The sequence below is a fragment of the Microtus oregoni genome, unplaced genomic scaffold (assembly GCF_018167655.1).
Source record: "Microtus oregoni isolate MIOR12 unplaced genomic scaffold, Mior012 000019F_ref0000042, whole genome shotgun sequence".
Lineage (NCBI taxonomy): Eukaryota > Metazoa > Chordata > Mammalia > Rodentia > Cricetidae > Microtus > Microtus oregoni.
This window is the reverse complement of record NW_024543078.1, coordinates 31366569-31391940: the sequence shown is the minus strand read 5'-3', so window position 1 is coordinate 31391940 and position 25372 is coordinate 31366569. Positions and strand designations below refer to the sequence as shown.

Here is a 25372-nt window from a genome sequence, read left to right as displayed (position 1 = left end):
ATCATAATGTACATATCTGGTATGCAGGGTATCTGATCTGAGACCCCTGCTAGGGCCAAGACCTGCAAGTGGCAAACCGCTGCTCCTAGGAGATCTTAGCAGAGGTCTTTGGGTCACTGTAGGAGTGTTCGAAGTGGACAGGAAGATTCTAGCTCATTCCTCTTTCTCTTTACCAATTCCTGGTCATGAAGCAGAAAGCCAGTCATACCTCTCTGCTGTGAGGTATTGCCTTGTCTTCGAGTAGAAAAGCAATAGGGCTGGTCCTTGGGGTGAACCTTTAATACCAAGTCACGTGAAACAGTCCTTCTTTATAAATTGGTTTTCTCGGGTATTTGGTATAGTGATGGAAAGCTGTCTAACACATCCATTCAGCGTGTATACAGAGGAAGGCAGAAGGAGTTCTAGCAAGAGATAGAGCAGGAACATGGCCTTATGGCAAGGTAGCCTGTCATCTATCTGGGAATGGCCAATTCAGGTTGCCTTACCTAGGGGGAAAGGATTGATTGTAAATAAACAGAGCCAATTGTTGTGTATATAAAAATTGCTGAAAATGTGTACAATATTTTAAACACGTGAAGAGCATTCTTTCTCTGCCATTGTATTGTGTATTTAAAAATTGCCTGTAATCCCAGCACTCGGGAGGCAGAGGCAGGCGGATCTCTGTGAGTTCGAGGCCAGCCTGGTCTACAAGACCTAGTTCCAGGACAGGCTCCAAAGCTACAGAGAAACCCTGCCTCGAAAAACCAAAAAAAAAAAAAAATTGCTCTAAATATACACAGTCATTTAGCCAGGTAAAGACCATTCTTCCTATGTGATTGATAAGAATTTCAACAGCTCAGTCCACCCAAAGTTTCACCTTGGAAGACAGTCCAAGGGGCATTCAAAGTCTAGGAAGTAAAAGTGATCATTTTATATTGTTCACACATGAAAACAGCATTTCCTTGGGGAAGATAATGGAGATCCAGAAGACCTGTACTAGAAGAATTATTTTGTCCTCTTCTAGTTGGATCTTAGAATCTCTGCTTGCTCTTGTTTTGCTGCTAAATGGTCTAATATAAATGCTATTTATTGATCATAATGAAATCTAGCCATCTATCTATCTATCTATCTATCTATCATCTATCATCTCTTGTCCCATTCTGCTATGACACTATCCTGTCATGATGAGGCAGGTTGTGTTGAGTGTAGCGATCACTGGCATTCACCACTTTTCACTGAATGTTCTTACACTTGTCTAGGCCTGGCATGTTTCCTCATTCCACTGGACCTCTACCCCAGAGCCATTTCCTTGGCTCCTTGTATACCCAAGGTTTTCTTCCTTCCCAATCCTCATTCCCTCTCATTCTGAGTGTCCAGAACTCTGGCACAGTGGCTAAGTGACCAGGTTTAGATGTGCAACTACAGTTCCTTAGCGTGTCCTTGAACATCTGTGCCTATTGTCTCCTTGTCACAAAGCAGTACTCTTAATTGTGTCTGTCTCTTAGAGATGTTGAAAGCAGTAAATTAATCCATGTTAAGTATGTCACCCAGTGCCCGGCAAGTTACTGTGATGGTGGTGACATTCAAATCATCAGATTAAAGTAATGCCTTTGACATTCTCCACAGAGGCAAGAAGTGCGCAAAATCCAGAAAGATTTAAAATAACCCACTCAACCTTCTGTCTGAGCAATACCAGCTCCAACTTTTTATTTTCTTACTTTTTCATCAGAACATAGACATCACTTGATTTGCAGAAAAGACCACATGTGCATTTTCCTGTTCAGTGTTCCTCTCCCACTCCCCTTCTGCTTTCCTCTTTGGGGAAAGTTGATGGCCAGAAGCTCTTAAGAGATATATACTTAGTGTTCCCTAGCTGCAAAAAGCACAGACATGCATCACACAGCTGGGCTAGACTTCCCTTAAAAGTGGCTCCGATAACAAGTACTTGAGAGTTTATTGAAGAGGAAAGCTTCAGGTTCCAAGAAACTTCAATTTATTTGCTGTTTTTCAATAAATGATGCCTTTTCTACTATCATATATCTTTCTGGTGGAGGCCATTCTGAAAGTTTATGGAAGTAGAGGTTTCATTTTAAAAACATCACATTTGGCTTTCCTTACCAGATCGCCGGGAGAAACAAGGCTGGTGTGAAAATTTCTTCTCTCCCTGCAGTTTTACTGAAGAATCATTGATAAATATGAGCAATATAAATTAAATAAATAAAATATACAATGTGATGTTTTACTATAAAATTACATTTGTAATGATGACCACAGCCAAGCTGAATAACCCCACATAGTGACATCGGGTGGTGAGGATAAAATTCTAACCACTCAACACAGTGCTGTTGATTACAGACCCTGTCAGTTCAGTTTTCCCACTATCAATCAGGTTATCATAGGTTTGGTCACTCAGAGAACAGAGACTCATTGTTTACTCTTCTAGAAGTTGAAAGTCTTAAAGGTTGGACATCCTGGATTAGGGCGCATACAGGTATAGATATGTGACAATAATCCATTTTCAAGATGGCTCCAATTGTGCATCTTCTAGAGAGGAGAAATGTTGTGTCTTCATGTGGCAGAAGTCACATATACAAAAAAGGGTGACCTGTCTAACACCTTCTTTCATAGGTAAACCAATGGCACCCATGAGGGTATTATCTCTATAATACAATCACTTCCCAAAATCACACCTCCAGGGCCAGTTTCAGTGGGGACTATCTCTCAATTTGGAGAGCACAAAACATTCCAGCCATAGAAATCTCCAGTCCAGACTTGATTCTGATTGGTTAACTAACTGAAGTGTTCTGTCCTTTGGCCAGTGTCTACCCAGTTTCCCACGTTCCACCTCCAGAAACTTTTCTTCTGCTCTTTGTTTCTGAGTTTTAGAGTTGATATGCAGGTGTGATTTCCCTCCTCTAACTAGCTTTGTATCTACCCCCACTGAATCTTTAATTATAATTGTCAGTGACATGCATGCACACACACACATGCACATACACATTCACATGCACACACACACACACACACACACCCTACTGAGTCCATCTGTGTTGCTCATATTGTATTTTTGGGGGGATGACCGCTTGGGGTTGGATAACTTATCAGGAAGTTGTTCCTGAAGATAGCTGATTCTCTCTCTCTCAGCAGCAGGGTTGTCTGTATCTCTCCCTGCCAGGGTCTGTATTCATGTGATAGTAGATGTCCATTCCTGTCTGTGTTCACCAAATGACCACCACCGTGTGTGTTTCCTTCCTCTCAGGATGAACCAAGCTCTGGAATGGACCCCTGCTCTAAGCGGTATCTGTGGCAAACCATAACGCAGGAGGTTCGGGATGGCTGTGCTGCGGTGCTGACCTCTCACAGGTGAACTGTCCCTTCTGACTGCCAGTTCCAGAGCAAGGCTTGGTAGCAATGACATCACCCAGAGAATGGCACAGATGCCTTCATTAGTCTGCAATCCCAGGAACCTTCTGGAGACTAAACCGAGAGGGGTTATATCAGGTGGTCAAGGTCTACAGAGGAGTGGGTTAGAAGTGAGCCTTTCCATGAATGGTGACTATATATCCACTCAAACTGTGATGCTCAGGTGAGGGCTGGCTGAACTCTGTCTGCCTTTCTTTAGGATTCCCTAATTCCTTTCTACCCAGAACCCCCCTCTTCCCAACTGTAAATCATCTGAGATGCCTGCCCAGATGCTACTGGACCTTATTACAGAATTGAGTAGTTAGCATTCCCTACCAGAGTCCCCCTCTCAACCTGACGAAACCCTTATGTGCCATGCAGCAATACAAATGTAGATTTCATGAAGCCATTACTCGGAGAGTGATAGAATTTGGTTAATGACAACCCTGAAGATGAAATGAAGAACAGGTTATAAGTTTAAGCTTGACTTTCCTTCCATGTTTAACTAAAGTATGCTATAAGTAAGGTGTCAGGAACTGTTAAGATCTGAAATTTGGCGTTTATGGGCATTTCATATTAATAGAATTATATAACACATTTGGATCTGACCACTTTCATTTTGAGAGCATTTAATGCTTATCCAGGCACATGCCAGTAGTTCCTTCTTTATTCTTGCTGAATAGTGCATGACTGATACTTTAAGAAATAAGGATGGCACTGTGGTTCAGTGGGTAAATCTACTTGTACATTTATTGGGGCCCAAATTTGTTTACCCAAACCCACAATTGAACAAGAGAAACAACTCCTAAAAGCTGTCTTCTTATCTCCATAAACATGCCATAGTATGCATATGCCCATATTCACACAGAAATACATACATGAGAAGTAATAGCTCAAAAAAGAAATAAACATTTATCTGTTTGGAGTGGGACATTTGCTACAGTGAGCAAACCCCCAGGGACATATAACATCTTCATCTGAATCCATGTTTATAGTGTTGGGCATTCCATGGCTTTGGAAAAATACCCAATCCTAAGATATAGCCTTAGCTTCCTACATTGTTTGAAAAGTTCCTCATGTTCCCCTGTTCACCCTTCCTTCTCCCGACCTCTGGCAATCAGACATTTTACTGCCTGTATAGTTGTGCCTTATCCAGAAGTCACACATCTGGAATCCCACCCAGGCCTTTCACGTCTGGCTTCTTTTCCTGTTTCACTCATTTTCTCCTTGTTAATAAGCCCGTTGCCTTTCAACAGCGAGCACTATTCTATTGTCTGGCTGTGCCGGAGTTTATGTATCTGCTCACGTACTGACAGATGCTTTGATTACTGACAAGTTTGGGTAATTACGAGCAAAGCTGTTATAAACATCCATGTGCAGGTTTTTATGTGGATGTTTTTCAGACCTTTTGAGTAAATGCCAAGTAGCTAGATTTGTTGGACTGTGCAATGAGCTCGTGCTTGACTTGCGAAGAATCCCTCTTTTCTTTTGGTAGCAATACCAGTTAAACCTAGAGCCCGACACACACCAGGCACGTGATTTACCACTGAGCAACATTCCCACCTCTCATTTACCCTTTATTTGGAGGCAAAGTTTCAAAGTTGCCCCGGCTGGTCTTCAATTTCCTCCCTAGTTCAGGATGGCCTTAAAACTGTGTTCTCTCTGTGTTAGTTAGCCCCCCAAGTCACTGGGAATATAAACCTTTATCACAAAGCCCTCAGGATCATCTTTTTCTTCTTCTATTTTTGTGACCTTATATTTACGTTTTATTATTTAGGTAGAAGAGGTTATACATACTGAGATCCTGTGGTAAAATCTCTTCTTGGATGTATGCTTTCAAATGCTTTCTCTTAGTCTATAACTGTCTTTGGGAATATTAATATTTAAGGTTTTTCTATTAATTTTAACTGTTCTTTGTTTTCATGGTTTGTAGAAATTATAGCTATGAACTTTTGGCTTTCAATTGATGAGAACACTTGTTCTAAGATAGGGTAATACTGCTAGCTTTTAATAATCTTTGCTATACTTAAAGCTATTTATGTTTATATATAATATAATGAAAGAATCTCAACTCACTGCTATGCATGTGGCTATCTAATTGTTCCAGAACTGTTTTGTGGGAAAACTACTCATTCCCCATTGCGTTATGGAGGGAGTGTTGTGGGTAATCAATTCTCTGTGATGAGCAGTCTTCCTCTTCATGTTGGGACCTGTTCTTGCCCTCAGCTCACAGAACTATCCCCATTACAGGGCATTTTTTGAGGCATGGCCAACAAGCTGTGTGACTTCTCCATCTTTTTTTCCTATTACTGAACCTTTCATTCATTCACACACATTTCCTAGTCTCCCCTGTGGTTTATTCCTGATACACAGTTTATTTTGAAATGTTCTTTAATTTTCAATGTTTTTAGAAATTTTCCTAGTTCTTCCTGTTTCACCATTTAAATATAACCCTGGTAGGCTTGGAGAAAAGTTGGTTTCTATCATTTAAAATTTATCAGAAGACTTTAAATTGCCTTTAGCAGGGGTCAATAAAGGAATTACAGTCTATTTTCCATAAAGCCTTTTTGTTGAAGAGTGGACTTGTTAGATGACAGCGCATCTCTGGACACTGAACAGAATTTTGTAGCTATTGCCATATTTTAATTAGATATTTCCCCATTTTGTTTTATTTTATTTTCTGGATATTTATTCCAATATTGGATAGTTTCTGCGTATCTCTAAGTCTTCTGAGTTTTCCCTCTCTCACCTTGGAAGTGGGTGTAGGGTCCTGTCGAGTTTTTCAGCTCATCGCCTGGCCTGTCCTCACCTGCCCTCAGTGGCCTGTTGCTGAATCTAAGCAGGGGGATAGTGGCCCACAGTAGGCCACAGGTGAACATGTTCTTACTTTGTCAGATTTTTTTGGCATCATCTTTACAAAGTTACATACTACATAACCGTTGCTCCATTCTTGGAGTTGTGAAATGGTTTCGTTTTTAGTCATGTCCAAATTTCTTGTTGGTTTTGGGGACAATAATCTGGTAATTTTCTCACTCAGATGTAGCCCGAAGGGCCACACCTGAGTTTTTGTTTCTATTCTGTTTTGCCTTCCAAAGGAATATTTTATTTTGCTGAAACAAGTGAATTTGATAGTTATTTGACTTTATAATAATGTGCATGTATTCTTGCTGTAGATGTTTGTACTGCTCTGGAGTTTCAGCAATTGCACACTGATATACTAACTCTGCTTGCATCTGTTGCTGGCGCAGGCATGGTTCTTAATGTCCAACCATGGTCCTTAGATGGGTAGAGTAGTATAATGGTGAAAATTCTTTTTATTTCTCATAATATATGTAATTATTGTAAACTATTCTCTCAAAGAGACCACTTATCACTGAGGTTTCTCGTTTAAAACCTCCTATTCATTTGCTTTCACGCCAATATTCTACATTTGCATACATACAGATTGATTTCTCCCTATTCATCCGATATAAAGATGTGAATGACTCAGTGTGAATGAAGATGAGGGAGGCCTGTGTGATCCTGTGATTTTGATGCAATATTTTCCTCTGCGGATGCCTTAACACACAGCTTTCTTGGGCAAACATAAGGCAGGAAATGTGTGGGAGGGACTGATAATTGTCCATCCCGGAAAGGACATTTGGCTTTCTCCTACTCATCCAGTACTGATGCCAAAGTTCCAGTACAGGGCTTTAAATTCCAGTCTACCCCCTCACCACTTATCAATATCATGCAGGATATCCACCCAGGGAAGAAAGTCCATGTTCATTTTGTTTTTAAGTAAATGACCCATGGTTGGTTTCACTGTTGGCCAGTCTTAGGCTTTGTGTTTTCTTCTTTTTATAAAAAACAATAAAATTAAATTCTCTGCCCTGAGCTCTGGGCTCAGATTTTGTTGTACCCACAGACACTGACCTGTGGTATAGTCCACTTAGACCTGCCACGTCATTCACTCTAATGAAGCTCAGGCAGACAATGATGTAATCCTTCATTTGTCCAAAGTTCATTTAAGATATTAGTGTAAAAATAACTTTGTGTTCTTCCGACAATAGCATCTTTAACATGATAAGACATGTTAAATTTAAGTTAGTTAAGGAAACAGAGGTTTTCTGGTGACACTGACATACTATCACAGTAACTCTAGAGGCTGAAGGATTGAAATTAATTTGAACTGCCTTTGTAGGCTACATAGTGAGTTCAAATCCAGCTTGGGCAATTTATGTGAGAACTATCCAGAAAGACAAATAAAATATGTACTCACTCATAAGTGGCTTTTGGACAGAAAGCAAAGAAAAACCAGCCTACAATCCACTCTTGGAAAACCTAGACAACACAAAGAGGACCCTAAGGGAAACATTCGTGGACCTAAATAGGAAGGAGAAAAAGACAAGATCTCCTGAGGAAATTGGTTGCATGGGGGTTACAGGAGAGGATAGAAAGGGAGAGGAGAGGAAGGGAGGGGAGCAGAGAAAAATGTATAGCACAATAAAAAAGGAAGAAAAAGGGAAAGTAAAGAGAGAGCTGGGGTTTCATCTGGTGGTCTAGTGCTTGTCTAGCAGGCGCAAGGCTCTGGATTTAGTTCCCAGTGCTATAAAAGTATATGAACAAGCAAAGAACTAGCCAGAGAAAGCCATTTGCCTAAAAGACCTCCTGCACTGTGGCCTGTGTTCTCTGAGGCCAACCATGGCACTTGGTTCCAATCTCCAATGTGTCTCTCAGGCTTCTTAATGAGCTTCCTACTTAGCTTCACTCCGAGTCACTTAAAATTCCTTCCTGTGAGCCAGGCGGTGGTGGCGCACGCCTTTAATCCCAGCACTCGGGAGGCAGAGCCAGGCGGATCTCTGTGAGTTCGAGACCAGCCTGATCTACAGAGCTAGTTCCAGGACAGGCTCCAAAACTACAGAGAAACCCTGTCTCGAAAAACCAAAAAAAAAAAAAAAAAAAAAAAAAAAATTCCTTCCTGTGAGGTAGTCCAGGAAAGAGTAGACCCGAGTTGAGGTCTCGACAGGGCAGGGACTTCCTAGGTTACTTACTGGTATAATAAGTGGTTATATCATCACAGTCTACATTTTCAAGTTCCTAGAAAAGAAACCTTTGTGAAATATACTTTTTCAAAATTTATGGCATTTTTACTCCACTGTCTGCATATGAGATGAACGCATTTTGAGTTTCTGAGAAAATGTCTGTAACTAACTGGTCATTTGTTGATTGGACAACTCACTGTTTTCATGGAAATGGAATAGAGGGGGAAAGACATTTGCATTTAGACACAGAACTAGGGATTGAACAGCTCGTGGTCTGTCTGTTGCTTTGTTGATATTTTTTTTAATTGTTTAGCAAATATTTAGTTTGCTAAATTGGATTTTTATTTTTATTAATTCTTTGAGAATTTCAGATAATATCAGCTCCTCCAAGACTCCCCTTGCCTTCATTACCCATTCAACTTTGTGTCCTTGTTTTCTGTTTGTTTGTTGTTTTTTTTTTTCCAGTCCATAAAGCCCAACTTGTTCTAGTTATGTAGTTTTGGGAGTCTGGTCACCCAGTGGAGCATAGTTGGGTTTCTCAGAGCCATCCCATTAAAGAAAACCTAGCAGCGAGGAGAAGAACCTCGTGCCCATGTTCCCCTTCCATGCTGGGGTTTTGTCTGGCTTTGACTTTATGGATTTTCTGCACGCTCTCATAATCACCGTGAGTTCTTATGTGCACCTGCCCTCTTGTGTTTGGAAGACTCTCTTTCCTTGCAGCCAGCTAGAGCCTCTGGCTCCCAGCACAATGATCCCTAAACCTTCGGAGGAAGGATGTGACATAAACGTCCTCTTTAAGGATGGGTATTCTGCAGTCTCTTTTAAATGCTATCACTGTGTTTTGACACTTTTGTTAGAACTCTGGAATTTTGGATTGTCAAGTGTATCCAGAATCCCCTCCAGAGTTTCTTCCACTACTTTTATGTTTGGAAAGTGCACCCCATACTCACTCATTTCTGCATTTGTACTACCTACGATATGTTTGGAGCTCTTTGTTCTAATGCCATTTTCTGGTATAAATTTAACGTGTTTCCTCTTTGTAATCCAGCATTGTAACAGCCTCTTCTAGCGCTGTCTTCCCTCAAAACTTTTTCTACAGTTTCTTTTCTCTAATTTCAAATTTAAGATTTCCAGCATCTTCATGGGGTTGATTGCATTTTGATTTGCATTATATTCCATCCACATTATAATTTGTGAATCATAGTTATAACAATTATGAATTGTAGACCTTTACAATTCTATACTGAATATTAGAATAATGTAATTTATAGTTACAAGTTAAAAGTTTGTCTCTAGTATTTTGTTTCATATTTTACATGGTATTAAAACGAAAATTTTTCTAAAAGTGGGAGGGATTTTTTTAATGAAATGTTTTTCTTTTAAATTTCTATACATTCTTTATTAAAGTAGAATTACGTTACTTTGCTCATTTCCTTTCCTCCCTCCAGGCATACACAGGTACTCTCTCTCCAGCCCCTCTCATGTCACCTCCTGAGTCCCAAATTGATAACCTCTTTTTCTTTAATATTGATACACTCATACATATTCTATCTACGTCTGCACAGATATGTAAATACAGCCTAATGAATTCACTTTGTTGCTTGTGTGTACACGGTTTCCAGGCTGACCCTTTTGTACTGGATCACCCAGAGCGGGCTCATCTTCTATTCATTTCCATATTATAACAGTTTCCTGTTTTTGAAATACTTTCCCCTGTTTCATTGACTCAAGATTTATTCATTTTTCGCTTGTCAGTAAAGTTTTGTCATTCTTTTTGTAAAGAATTCATGTATTATTTAAGATCCCCTGTACATACATTTTTGTATTTTTGATAATTGCTAAATGATTCTTTCCTGTATATTTTATTGTCAACTGTTCTTCCAGGCACATATATAAGTTAATGACCTTCACTAAGTTGGCTGTCTAAATAAAATCTTAGGAATATTCAAGTCATGTTATTTCATTTTCATGAGTGTTCTTTATTAAAAGTTACTTAATTTGAACCAGTGGTATTTTTGCCTCCTTTTTATTTCTGATGCTTGAACAGGGCTCATACCTTTATGGCATGGCTTATTTCTATCCTTTTATTTCCTCTTAGCATGGAAGAGTGCGAGGCGTTGTGTACCAGGCTAGCCATCATGGTGGATGGCAGCTTCAGGTGTCTCGGCCCCCCTCAGCACATCAAGAACAGGTACTGAGTTTCTTTGTCTGTTTCAATGATTCCTGCCAATCCAGCAGCATGACATCTGTTGCAACAAAGGCTCTTTCCAAACTGTTTGCTCCAATTAATTTCTCCTGACATCTAGTAGTGGATGGGGATTCTGGGAAACTTAGGGCCAGTTAAAATAACTATAATTATCAAGTCAAAGACAGCAATTCCCAGGCAGTTTCTTTAAAACTATTTTGCTTCCTTTTTCCCAGGAGGCACTGTGCCCTCATTTGTTCTGACAAAAGCAGTGAGGAGAAGATGATTGCAGGGTCCAGACAAAGTCTGGAGGAAAAATGACCACCTTACACACAGAGTGCCTCGTCCAAAGGTGGTGCCACTATATGTCTCTCCCACAGTCAAAGTGCATCAGAGTGCCCACTTTCCCACAAGATGTTGTTTGGAAAGATGTCTGGCAACATAAGAGGGTAAAGGAGGGTCACTGTGGTCCCCTTTTTTATGACTGATGAAGAACCAAAGACTTTTTGTTCTTGAATCTCTTAGACCTATCCCCATTAACCATCGCTCTATGTCTTCCTTTTGTTCTGTCCTTGGAAGCTTATTTTCTTATGGGGGTTTTTGAACACTTTGTATCTTGTTATAGCTCATATATTTTAGAATGTCTTGAATAATTTTCCTATTTCTTGTGTGTGTGTGCACGCGTGCAAGGGTGTGTGCACATGCGTGTGGAGGAGCCTATAGAGGCCACAGGGGACTTTGGATCTCTTGGACTTGGAATTACACATTTTGGTGAGCCATCCAGTGTGGTGCTGAGATGTAAACTCTGGCGTTCTGATAGAGTAGTAAGCACTCTCTCCCACTCTACTGAGTGACCTTCTAATCTCCTCTACACTGTTTAATCATAATTTTTGTAGGAAAAAAAATATAGTTTTTTTCCTTTTTTGAAAATAAATGCTTTTATCACACAATATATCCTGATTATAGTTTTCTCTGTTTCTATTCCTCTCAGTTCCTCTTCCAACTTACATCTGGATCCACTCCTTTTCTGTCTACAGAATGACATCATCTTTTAGGTTGATAAACCTCTTTACTTTCTTTTAGTACTTTTTGGGTTAGAATCACGCATCATTCTTGACAGTTATATTTACCTGCTATGTATGCATGCTTGGCAGTTATATGTACCTGCTAGTTACGGATATATGTAGTGTGTAACTACTTTTACTTTGTGAAAACCATAACACTGAGGATAGAAATAGCATGCGAGGGGTGGGTGACATGCTTCTAGCGGCTTCAAGTGAGGCAGTACTGTGAAGGGAAAGTCCACCTTGCTGTTTCTCGTGCCTCTGGTCAACCATTTGCCAGATGAACCTATTAGAGGCTGCCTCCACTGTGTGCTCTGTGTACCTGTACTGAGTATCTTCAGAAGAAAAGCACACTCTACACTCTCTAACCTTTATGAATGCTGTGGAAAGCCCTATAGCCCGTTCCTTATTGTCAGGTGATTTATAGTCAAGTCTGGCTGACTGCCTTTTGCTTCTAGCTAAAGTTGGCCACAGAAGTCAGTGCGAAGAAGTCCACAGGAGGAGTCTTCTGCTAGCTAAAACCATCTACAGTCTCAACAATTTCTAGCCATTTCAAATTTTGGTCCTGATGTGAGTTGTAGGTTGATGCTGATTGTTGGTGGATATAGATTATAGAGCTTATTCAGCTAAAACTGGTTTGTGGTATAGCCACTGGAATACTAATGTTAATACAGGTTTTAAGAATGCCGTTTATGTTCTCCTGTAACAAATCTACAAGAAATAAACACATAAAAATCCTGTTGTGATAAAAAAAAAATAAGGGATCATTCCTGGATTTCTCTACCTAGGAGTCAGGAACACCATGTGAAACTGATGTAGGGATCCTTCTTCCTCTTCCCCATCCTTGGAAATAAAAGGAAGTAGGTATTAGTAACACTCTGCCAGGAGCAAAGAGCTCACTCTTCTCACACCTAACCCACCTCTCTGACTCTGTAGGGCAGATCCTAGGAACAGGGTATTCCCCTGCGTCACTTCATGGCACTGACTTTCCTGACTTTGTTGGTAGTTTGGGTCAAGTTCCGCATACATAGTGTCCCATTGCTATCGTGACTGTCCCTCTTACCATGTATATATGACTTCATTCTCTAGGATCCCACCACAGTTCACATTTCCTTGAGAATCAGAGAAGGTCCCCTAACAATACATACCCATTTTCCTGTTGCCGTCTAGACACCGCGACCCACTCTATTGCTTGCTCCAACTACCCTTGCCCTTAATTCACTGCTTTAAAAGTTCTGTGGACCAGAAAAAAAAACTGTGAAAAGATAATGTGTTATTCAAAGGTCCCCAAACAGAGAGGGACCACACAGGCCAGGTGGAAAAACATACGAGAGTCTCACCCAACAAACAGTTATTAAAAAATATGCACAAGGGCCTTTATTGTGCTTCCATTAGAAACAGATGACATGGAACAGTCGGGCATGAGACTGGCAGATTATGGCATATGGGGCCTATATAACTAGGTGTGTGGTGGCTCTAGTTTAAAGGGCAGATGAATGATAGCCCAGTTATGAACTCCCAGTGGGAAGATGATGGAATGACAGGAATCGCACCAGCTGGTTTCTTTTCGTGAATGAGTTTGTACTAGATACTTTGCTATCTTGATAAGCTGGCTACTCCTAGAAAGGAAAGCCCATCTAGAACTAGTAAGGCCCACAGTCACCATAACATTGGAACACACAATATCAACACAATGACTTGTGCCAGGATCGTTGAAGATGAGCCTTAGGGGACCATATACAGAAGATGGTATGTTGCTCAGACTTTGCCGAGGTCCTGGACTGTTCCTCGTTTGGTGGAGTTTACTCTTCCTGACAATAGTGACTGTCAGCTTAGTCACATTCTGCATACCATTCATTTGTAACATTCAGAGGTCATGGATTTTAGCACATGGTGCCGGACTGTGAGCCACTCAAACAGAATTCTGTGTGATTATGACCATTGTCTGTGGCAATGGCCCAGGAGAAACTGCAGTAGGTAACCCCCTGACCAAGGGTGTGTGTGTGGAAAGCAAGCTCTTATTTTCACTCTGAGGTTGGTTTTTACCCAAGTTATAATTTAGGAAATGTTATCAACATGCGGGCTCTCAGTAAAATTGAGGCTATTTTGCTTTTGACATTTAATAATTTCCTTAGCAGAGTGTCTGGAACTTGCCCAACTCACTATGTCCATTTTTGTGCTCACAATTTGACAGAACCAGACCTGTGCGTGGCAGGTGATATCACAGGGGCTCATTGGACATGTACCCTAGAGTGTCTACAAACACTGTGGTGTTTGTTCAGAAAGAGACCTTTAAGTTTGAAGAATGTGGATGTCTTTTGGACCTTGAGGTAAAGAAAAATTTGCCAAAAGGAAGATTAAATACTAGATTGCATTAGTTTTTTTGTAAAAAAAAAAATATGACTGGAGAATCCTAACAGGAGAGCAAGCAGCAAAAAAATTAGATTTCCAAGTTATCATGAAAGGAAGTCCTCAGGCAGAATAAACTGAAGAGGACTATATAGAAATTTTCTGGAATAGCTCTGGACTTTGAGGCCTTGACTAGGGTTTTTCAAATGGCATTATTTTTCTTGTAGGTCAAATAATTCCTGCTTGTGCTCTTTGTTGGAAGCTCTCTTATGTATGTAAAATTCTTAACAGGTTTCCCAGCTCCTACTACAACAGCCCCACCCAACTGTAACAAAGAAAAGCATTGACAAATGTCTGGGGGGGGGGGTTACTATAGGCTGACCTTGGCTGTGTCAACTGGTACGTTAGTTATTCCATGTTCTCAGAAAATATACAGATTTAGATGCACTGAGTTGGGAGGTACCGAACTTAGCTTTCCAGAAGTGGGTTGTGCAATAGTTCCTGGTCTTCCTTAGCTTGCTCTTTGACTGAGAGGAGAAGGGATCAAGTCAGGGGAAAGGAACAATTAAATGAGGGTGCTTTTTTTTTCAGGCTTCTCTTTTGGGCCTTGGATTGACCTTGCTTTACATTGCCTCTAGGCTTCACATGAGGCGCACACCCATTTCTCCTCTCAGCACCAGTGTGGTCCCTGTGTGATTTAAGGACACTGCCTGAAGCCAAAGGACTGATAGATTTGAACACTGCTTTGGTCAGGATCTCTTGAAGAGTCTTCTCATGCTCTTCTAAATCCGTCTTCAGTCTGTTCTGACTTGCACTGTCTCATGGACCACCTCCCACCAGTGACAATTCAGTAGTTCTATCACAGATGCCTGGGATCATTCTTCCTGCCCCACTTTTCTGGCCTTGCTGATGCCCATCACTTTCATGGTGCCTTTGCCTTCTCCTCACACCATTAGTCTCCCGTCTACCTTTGGTATATGATTGCATCTCCCATCCATCTTACCTGCTTGACCGGGTTTAATTACCTTGAATCTACCCCATTGGAACTTGCAGCTTACCTGTTCCTGGAGAGCACTGGCTTTGATTTTTATCTGTCCCAGCATTACTTTGTGCTCCAGCATCTGTGTTGTTTGATGACCGTGACAGCCTGTGCTAGAAGCCTTGGCTTAGGAATATACAGAAGAGCTGTACCAAGAGGAACGAATGTACATCGTCCAAAAATGTTTAAGCTTTGGTTTCTTAGCAGGCTCACATAGTCATGGAAATCACCTATCCCTCATTTCCTAAATATTGCTGTGGTACTTTATTCTCAACCTCTAAGCCTTCATGTTATACTTTTATAAGTATCTTCTGTTGTACTTGTAGGTAGATAAAAAATGACTGCACCCTGAGAGTTGGAAAACCAAGATGTCTTAAAAATGTTGTCTGCATTTAAGAGCTGAGATTCAACCAAATTTAAAAAAAATCATATGGTAAAGCTTTGTGGTATTTTGAATGAGAAATGTCACCCATAGCCTCATACATTAAAACACCTGATCTCCTGTCGATAGTGCTCGTTAGGGAGGTTATGGAAACTTTAGGTAATGGAAACTTGCTGATAAGTATGTAACTGAGCAAGGGGATGGTACCTTGAGGGTTTATAGTTGTACCCCATTTCAGGTTCTGTTTCTCTTTCTACTTGTCTTATATTGTTGACATGTGATCTCTCATCTCCATGCTTCATCCTTTTGTTGCTGTTCTTGCCTGCCATGGTGAACTCTTATTCCTCTAGAAAAATAGGCCAAATAAACTCTTCCTTCTGTAAGTTGCTTTTGATTGCACCAACAGATTGGTAACAGATATACTCTATTAGTTCAATAAAAGGAGCCAACAACAGAATTCTGCTGGTGGGAATCATTTTAAAGAATTTATTGAGTCTTCCTGGTTTTGCTTAGCACTAACTGCTCCCAATCCTGAAGGTGGTGGAAATGGGAAGATCCATCAAAATGGGTAATGGCTTCCAGAGACATGGACAGGGCTCTTTATGTAGTTTAAGGGGTGAGTGCTAATAAAGGAAGCTACATGCTTTTCTACCTTACACCTTGACATCCCTGTTCCTTCTTTCTCCCCAACCCCTGTAATCTTTGGTCAAGAAGTTCCCTCTATGCATAATCCAGACTGTAGGACTATGGCCATACTTGTTAGATCTTTCCAGAGACCTCCCCAGATGTGTTCTTTATCTTCTCTTCTTGGCCATTGTTTAAACACTCTTTGCACAGACTTTGGCTGTTTTCGGAGAACATTTCCTTTCCTGATCTATCTTCTCCTTCCCAGGATGCTTGCTTCCTCTTAGCACCTGCATCAAAGTTGTTAAGTTTTCTTCTGGAGAAGGAAAGGTTAAAATGCGATGGGACGATCTCCCTCAGATTTAGTAGATTCTGGAAGATGCCCCCTTCTCTTCTCTTTGACTTACAGACAAAGGAAAATTTTTGTGAAAGTTCAAGGGCAACACACAGATCTGATGTGATCCCTTGTGCCATTTTTTAATTATCTTTATTTTTTTCTTCCCTAGTCCATGCACTCTCTCCTTTCTCCTGGAGTCCAATCTCTATAGCATATCTTTTTTATGTGCATTAGCATCTATTTTAATAGAAAGCACTGTGCATGCTGGTAAAGTATTAACAATGAATTCTTAACAGTATTTGGTTTGCTGTACACCAGATTTAGTGCTTTATATGTTGCCTTAGTTTTGATTGCTGCGAAGAGATATCATGACAATGGCAATTCTCACAAAGAACATTTAATTGGGGTGGCTGGCTTACAGTTTCGTGAATTCAGCTCATTGTTGTGTCAGGGAGCATGGTGGCATGCAGGCAAATGTAGTGCTGGAAGAATCTCTGAGAGTTCAACATCTTACAGGCAATGGGAAGTCAACTAAGGCACTGGGTAGTATTCTGAGAATAGGAAACGTCAAAGCTCACCCCTGCAGTGACATATACTTCATCCAACAAGACCATACCCACTCCAACAAAGTCACACCTCTTAATAGTTCCATTTCCTATAAGATTATGGGAGCCAATTATATTCAAATTACCACATATATAAAAAAAAGTTATTCCGCATTCTCATTCTTAACTCTTTATTGTGACTCCCATTTTTCAGGTGCAGAAAGAGAATGAGTCACAGAAAGGTTGAACCATTTTCTTTGGGCCATCAGTAATAAGTAGAAGAGCTGGAATTTTAACTGCATCCGTTTGTCTTCATTGTTTGATGTATAGCCTGTTTTGATCCTTACTTAGGTGTGTATCATGCCTGTTGGGGGCTAAGATGCAGCTGCTCTCAAGCTCACAGCTGAATCAATGCCTTCCCGACTGCTTGAGCACGCCCCAGAGCCATACAGATGTGGATTTGCACCTGTTCTTGTTACTGAGTCTTCAGTTACATGCACACTAGCATCTCTCCCTTGCTGATCTGCATATTGACAGGATTTTTACATCTTTGTGATTGTAGGCAGAGTCAGAGAGATGCCATCTAGCTGCCAAAGGAGAAGGACATGCCAGAATCTTACTGGTAGGCCATAGCCTTATGGTGATACACAGATTAATAGAAATGGGTTAATTCAAGATGTACGAGCTAGCTAGAAATATGCCTAATTCATGGGTCAAGCAGTTTTGTGATTACTATAGTTTGTGTGTTCTTATTTGGGTCTGGGCAGCCAGGAAAAAAAAAGAGAGAATATTGGGCTCCATTTGCTAACCAAGGTTTCTGTCCTGCCTGGTCCTGTAGCCATTCAGTCCCAAAGAAACACACAGAGGCCTACATTAATTATAAACTCATTGGCCTCTTAGCTCAGGGTTCTTATTAACCAACTCTTATATTAACCCATAATTCTTGTCTGAGTTAGCCATGTGACTTGATACCTTTTATAAGTGAGGCATTCTCATTTTGCTTCTTCTGCATCTGGGTGATAACAGCAGACTGATCCTTTCCTCTTCCCAGAGTTCTGCTCTGGCCACTCCGCCTATACTTCCTGCCTGGCTACTGGTCAATCAGCATTTTATTAAACCAATACAAGGGACAAAACTTTACAGGGTACAAGACCATTTTCCCACAGTTATCAAGACTTCATCCTTCCATTTATTTCTTATGTCTTGAAGAGAGAAATCATTTATAAGCTATTTATTTAAAATGTCTATATGTTATAGACATTCATCATCCTTTTCTTCATTCCCCATCTTTGGAAAGTAAATTTTTCTTTATATTCTGTGTCCTTCTTTCACATTTTCAAAATATGTATTTTATTACTTTTTAATTATGTGTGTTTTTGTATCTGTCTATGTGTTTGTACATGTGAATGCAATTATCCTAGATTTAAATTATCCTAGAACTGGAGCTAGATAGAGGTGATGTCAGCTGCCTGTTATGGGTGCTGTGAACTGTATTTGGGTCTTCTAAGGGAGCAATACTCACTCTGAACCTCAGAATCATTTCTTAAGCCCCCATCGTTTACCTTTGTGATAATAAAAAGGTATTATAAATAATAAAACAACCTCTTTCCCCTCTGGGACTTCCTCAAGCAGCTTTCTCCTTTCCACTATATAATTGAATATTCATTGTGTTGTAAGCTGTGAGCCATATTTTTTTTCAAGTAAAAGAGCATCACACACTCTGATATATACAAGTTCATTGACTTGGCCATATTTCTTTTGTGTATGATGAAAATCCAATAGCTGGGTATTGGCATTGGTTTATTGACTCTTGTCTCTATAGTGGGTTGAAGTCTAAATATCTGTTATTGCTCAGCTTATCATATCTCCATGTAGGGAGCAGATGATAGAGAAGGAGACAAGGCCTAGGAAACATGCAGTAAGTGTGCCCACCCTTACATTTCCCCCACTAAATCCCATATGGTAACCTGTACTTGGGTGATAATGAAGTCTTAAGAAATGTAGACTTGAAGATGCACACATTGCCTCTTAAGATAAGATTGAATTTCTATTGTTGAGGTGGATGTAAAAAAGAACAAAAACCAAAAAAAGTTTTGAAATGCTTCCCAACAATACCATCCATTTGCTCAACTTCCTCCATTGAAGGTGGGTTATTAGGTTGAGCATTCTTAAATTCTAGGAACCCTGGAGCTTCCATTTATGATCAGTCTCGTTATTCAAAATAGCCTTGTGTATTGTGGAGACAACTTTATGAGTGAGCTCCTCAGAGGCAGTTTCTCTGTCTCTGTCTCTCTGTCTCTGTCTCATTTGTGTGTGTGTGTGGTAAGTACATATGTACATGCCAACCTCTTTGGGTACTGATATTGAGTCTCAGGCAGTTAGGGATTCAGTCTCAAATTTTCTTCGTATTATATAACATGAAAAGTCCCAACAGCCCCGGTAGCTGCCATCATTGAACACACTCATAAAGCACCTTTAGGGAACCGGCAACAGCTGCAGGCTACACCTGCTTCCTTTTCTGGCCTTGGAACCAACTTAAGAAGACGTAAGCCTGACTGTTGTAAACAGTCCCCCCAGGAATGGAAAGTCAGCATGCTTCTGACTGTGGAGTTTATAATCTGAAGTGTACTGGGACAAGTTATTCCTGACCTGGGGTAGATAGAAAATAAAGGTTGTTTAGTTATAAGCTATAACAAAGGTTTTAAACATGTAACGAAAATCCTTGTGAATATGAAAGTTTTCATTGTCTCGAGCTGCCAAACATAAAGCTTGGAGCACTGCTACGACTGTGCCTATCTTTGTTAGCCTTTTAGCATGAGCATGAAATATCGTCTTCTGCAAGCAGTTGGTGGATTTTCTCTTCAAACCTAAGAAGAATGGCTTTGCTCTTTGAGCTCACGAGCTCTGACTGTCTGGGAAGCTGCAAATGAATACATCACCTTATGTGACACCATATGCTCCACTGTGGTGACTTTGATTTAATGCTTCTATAAAACCTTACTATAAACATAAAAGCTCCGATTAAGACTCCATCGCCAAATAATAAACTGTCTCATTTAAAAGTGAGACAGATCATTCGGTATGCGTCTGGCAGCTTCACAGATGGGGACAGAAGTTGCTACATGAGCACGTGCAATGGCGTGTGCCGTGATGCAGAGCTGTGCACGCATGCACTCTGGAATGCCTCTCTCAAGTGTTTTGCTTGGGTTTAAAGCATCATCTAGCTCAATTGCTACAACGCATCCACAATTTAGTCTCTTTAGTTGAAAAGTTTTATTGAAGAAGAGACACATGGCTTCTTGGCCGCAATGTGTTCTCACAGCAGCTGACTCAGGCCTTATCTCATTTGTCCTCACAGCGTCAGGTTGCATGAACAGAATTAAGTTGTTCTAACCTAATCACCCGGGAAGAGCTTCACACCCTCATGGCTTTCTCCTGTTGGGTATACTGATGGGACACCTCCATTCTTTGCAATTCAGATCATGAGAAATGTCACCAAGAGCTGTCACTTTACCAGCAGGCAATACTCTGCTTTTATTTCTCAGTGTTTTCATAAACAGACTGCACTTCAGTCACAACGAGGATGGGAAATGAAATCATGGAGGCCAGTGACAGCTTAGAGGCATGGACGTTTTGTCTGGGGACTCAGCCTCACGGTGGTTCCTGTGAATTAACAGACGCTTGTTAGTCTCTTTTATCAGAGATGATAATATGATGCCTGATGAAATAAACCAAGTCTGCGGCGCGTCCTCAGACAGAGGACTGAGGACATGCTATCCTGTGACATGACTCTAAGAGACTGGCAAGCATTATACTGTGAGATGCATCTCTCTTTAAGGCAGGAAAAACCATTGCACATTTGTGCAGTTTGCTGGAGACTGAGTGGCAAATGAGGCCTGAGTTCTGTTGTATATGGAGTGGACAGAGCAATGAAAATTAGAAAGATTCTATGCATGTAGGCTAAGAAAGAAGATTGCATACAGCCTGCCTGATGGAAGGGCTGGTAAGAGGGACTTTGTGGGCAGGGAAGTGTCTAGATTACATGTACATCAGAGACAGGCATAAGAAAATACAGCATGAGTCATTTTCTTAGCAGCTACACTATAAATGGAGTAGGAGTGGATTAGTATGACACTTACTCCAGGATAATTTTTTGGATCAATTCTCCACTTGGGAAGCTATAATTCTGGGGATAAAATGGGGAAACAAATGGAGGCGGTGAGAAAAGGGCTGGTCCAGAGAAAATAGCTGTCACAGCTATTTCCGTTCTCTGGTTGGACACTAAATACAACAGTCACTGCTGTTGTCAAAGTATGGACGAGACAATGATGAGTAAGAGGCATTGAAGACAGGACAACATTGCAATAGACTGGTGGGGACTAAGGAAAAGTGACACATGGGGATTTCAGAGATGGGAAGATACTGATGTCACTAGAGAAATTAACATATGAAGAGGGGGATTCTGGGTACTGAACATGCTCATTTGTAGGCTTTGGTGGGTTACTGGCATGATCCATAATGAAGAAGGGGATTGAGATTCCTTTATGGATGCTTTCTCTTACAGCAGGAGGGAAAATAGCGCAGGTTGGGTGCTTAGTGCCTCTTCTTACCTCACCAGAGCTTTCTGCCAGGGTTAACATACTCTACAGTTGAGTGAGATCAGAGCCACACCCCTACAGTGCTATTGGTTAGTTACTAAATGTTTCGTGTGTATTAGCTTGACCCATCTTTATGATATGGGCAATTATCATTATAATAGTGAACATAGGGCCAAAAGAGCAAAGCAGTTGGCTCAAAACACAGTAGCTATTAAAAAAGGCAATTTTGAATCTCAGGCTCTTAATTGTGAATTTCTTTTCATGTCACTTCCATTTTTTTTTTAAAATTTATTTATTTATTAAAGATTTCTGTCTCTTCCCCGCCACCGCCTCCCATTTCCCTCCCCCTCCCCCAATTAAGTCCCCCCCCCAGCCCGAAAAGCAATCAGGGTTCCCTGTCCTGTGGGAAGTCCAAGGAACCCCCACCTCCATCCAGGTCTAGTAAGGTGAGCATCCAAACTGCCTAGGCTCCCACAAAGCCAGTACGTGCAGTAGGATCAGAAACCCATTGCCATTGTTCTTGAGTTCTCAGTAGTCCTCATTGTCCGCTATGTTCAGAGAGTCTGGTTTTATCCCAGGCTTTTCCAGACCCAGGCCAGCTAGTCTTGGTGAGTTCCCAGTAGAACATCCCCATTGTCTCAGTGTGTGGGTACACCCCTCGCGGTCCTGAGTTCCTTGCTCATGCTCTCTCTCCTTCTGCTCCTGATTTGGACCTTGAGATTTCAGTCCTGTGCTCCAATGTGGGTCTCTGTCTCTGTCTCCTTTCATCGCCTGATGAAGGTTAATATTCAGGAGGATGCCTATATTAAATGGAGAAAAACTCAAAGCCATTCCACTAAAATCAGGAACACGACAAGGATGTCCACTCTCTCCATACCTCTTCAATATAGTGCTTGAAGTTCTAGCAATAGCAATAAGACAACATAAAGGGATCAAGGGGATTCGTATCGGAAAAGAAGAAGTTAAGCTCTCGTTATTTGCGGATGATATGATAGTATACATAAGCGACCCCAAAAACTCTACCAAAGAACTCCTACAGCTGATAAACACCTTTAGTAATGTGGCAGGATACAAGATCAACTCCAAAAAATCAGTGGCCTTCCTATACACTAAGGATAAGGAAACAGAGAGGGAAATTAGAGAAGCATCACCTTTCATGATAGCCAAAAATAGCATAAAATATCTTGGGGTAACTCTGACCAAGGATGTGAAAGATCTATTTGACAAGAACTTTAAGTCTTTGAAGAAAGAAATTGAAGAGGACACCAGAAAATGGAAAGATCTTCCTTGCTCCTGGATTGAGAGGATCAACATAGTAAAAATGGCAATTCTACCAAAAGCAATCTATAGATTCAATGCAATCCCCATCAAAATCCCATCAAAATTCTTCACAGATCTGGAGAAGACAATAATCAACTTTATATGGTAAAACAAAAAACCCAGGATAGCCAAAACAATCTTATACAACAAAGGAGTGTCTGGAGGCATTACCATCCCTGACTTCAAACTCTACTACAGAGCTACAGTATTGAAACAGCTTGGTATTGGCATAAAAATAGAGAAGTCGACCAATGGAATCGAATACAAGACCCTGACATTAACCCACAAACCTATGAACACCTGATTTTTGATAAAGGAGCTAAAAGTATACAATGGAAAAAAGAGAGCATCTTCAACAAATTGTGCTGGCAAAACTGGATGTCAACCTGTAGAAGAATGAAAATAGATCCATATCTATCACCGTGCACAAAACTCAAGTCCAGATGGATTAAAGACCTCAATATCAGTCTGAACACAGTGAACCTGATAGAAGAGAAAGTGGGAAGTACTCTACAACACATGGGCACAGGAGACCACTTCTTACGTATAACCCCAGCAGCACAGACATTAAGGACCTCATTGAATAAATGGGACCTCCTGAGACTGAGAAGCTTCTGTAAAGCAAAGGACACTGTCGCTAAGACACAAAGGCAACCCACTAACTGGGAGAAGATCTTCACCAACCTCACTTCCATTTTCTTAAGTGATTTTACCACAGTGAAATGTATTTATGTGTGTGTGTGTGTGTGTGTGTGTGTGTATGCATGAACGAGCAGTTTCTATCAATAAACATGTCTTCTATTTTAGGTTATCTGTCACTCATACAAGAACCTAGACAGACTACATATTACATGGTGTTCAGATGGGTACCTGGTTTTTTTTTTTTTCAGCATGTGTCCATAACACTGTGGGGGGGGGTAGACTTTTGCTTTTGTTTACCTCTCTTCAATGTTTGGATAGAACATGGTAGGTCACACAGACTCCAAGTATTTGTAGAAGACATGAATGAATGAGAGAATGGATGAATGGTCCCCAGCATAAGGCAATCTTTTGCTTAATGAGATTTCTTTCCACATCACAATGGCTGAATGTTAAACAAGGAATCAATCAGAGGCATCCCTGCAAGCAATGGGCTTTGTCTAGTATAGTGGACACTGGATTAAATAACAACAATCAGTCTCTTCAGTAAATGCTTCCACTCTCATCCCCTTTATCTCTAGACAGGATGCTGCCCACTTTCTCCCAAAGCAGTGTGTGAGCCACTCTTACTTGTAGTTTTTCGAAGCAGGCCCACATCTGTCTGTAGTTGGTGTCTCCATTAGTAGGAACTATCAGGTGTGTGATTCAGTCCTAATTGCTGCCACAGACTTGGCAATAGTCGGTCACCTTCTCGGCTGGAACACCAGATTCAGTGTAGATGTGTTCTGGCCTGCCGTGAATTAATGCACAATGCAGACATCAAAGGGGACACAAAAAGTTCCCCCCTGTATGATTGTGATTCCTGACTAGAAATATAGTCAAAGCACAAGAAAATGCAGCTGAGCCCAGAAAATGCATTTCTTTTAGGTCAGAACTATATAATAGGTTTAGTATATATCCAACTGGGATCGGAGAGATGAACTTACTCTGGTCCAACCAACCCACCACTCCACATTTATTTGTATGTAAGTGCATGAATCTTTAAACTTTCCTTGTTTCATAATTTAAAACCATTTCTCTAAGTTTGATTTTGAGTTCCATTTTAATGAAGACATAAAAATGTGGATAGTTAAACCTTGTTACAGACATGCTGCAGATTTCCTGAGCATGGCTGGCTAGGCATGGTACAGCTGGGATGCGGCCCCACCACCCCTCTTCTTATCCTTCTGGAATCAAAGAAACTGAGGCTCAAGAATGGGCAGCCAATATGTACAAGAAGGGCAGAGGTTTGGTCACATCACACCTGTTACTGTCCATTAGGCGAAATGTGGTCATATGGTTAGGTCTAAGACAATTATGGAATCCTTCCCACAGTGGAAGAATATCACATAGTTGCTTGCAAAGATCATAAATAACATAAATGAAACAGGGTCCTGTTTACAATCTACCATTCTTCAAACATTTCCCAACAATTTCATAAACTTGTGTCTATCTTTTATCGCTTTTTAGCAAATGCTTTTGAAGGGGACTTAGCAGCGATCTTCTTTCTTTAGAAGATTTATTTATTATTATTTTACGTGTAAGGGTTTTTGCCTGTATTATGCACACATGTATGTGTGTATATATGCATGTATGTATGTATGTATGACATGTATTATAGTGACTGAGTCCAGAAAAGGCCATCAGATACTCTGGAACTGGAATTACGAATGGTTAAAATTCTTCATGAAGGTACTGAGACTGAAGTTGAGTCTTCTACAGGAGCAGCCAATTTTCTTAACTACTGAGCCATCTCTCCAACCTCAAGATTTCTTGAGAATATTTCCCACATCATAGAATTCACCAATATAAAATATATAACTGAACAGCTTGCAATAGGTTGGCA

The 25372-nt window shown here is 40.7% G+C and overlaps 1 protein-coding gene across 2 annotated transcripts in view; it reads left to right on the top strand.

Moving 5' to 3' along the window:
• Abca13 (ATP binding cassette subfamily A member 13) overlaps nucleotides 1-25372 on the top strand; it is a 398914-nt gene that overhangs the window by 355097 nt on the left and 18445 nt on the right. For both annotated transcript variants that reach the window (XM_041669712.1, XM_041669711.1), the window contains exons 59-60: nucleotides 3239-3342; nucleotides 10504-10596. In XM_041669712.1, coding sequence (XP_041525646.1) covers nucleotides 3239-3342; nucleotides 10504-10596 — 197 coding nt within the window. The remainder of the gene's footprint in view (nucleotides 1-3238; nucleotides 3343-10503; nucleotides 10597-25372) is intronic.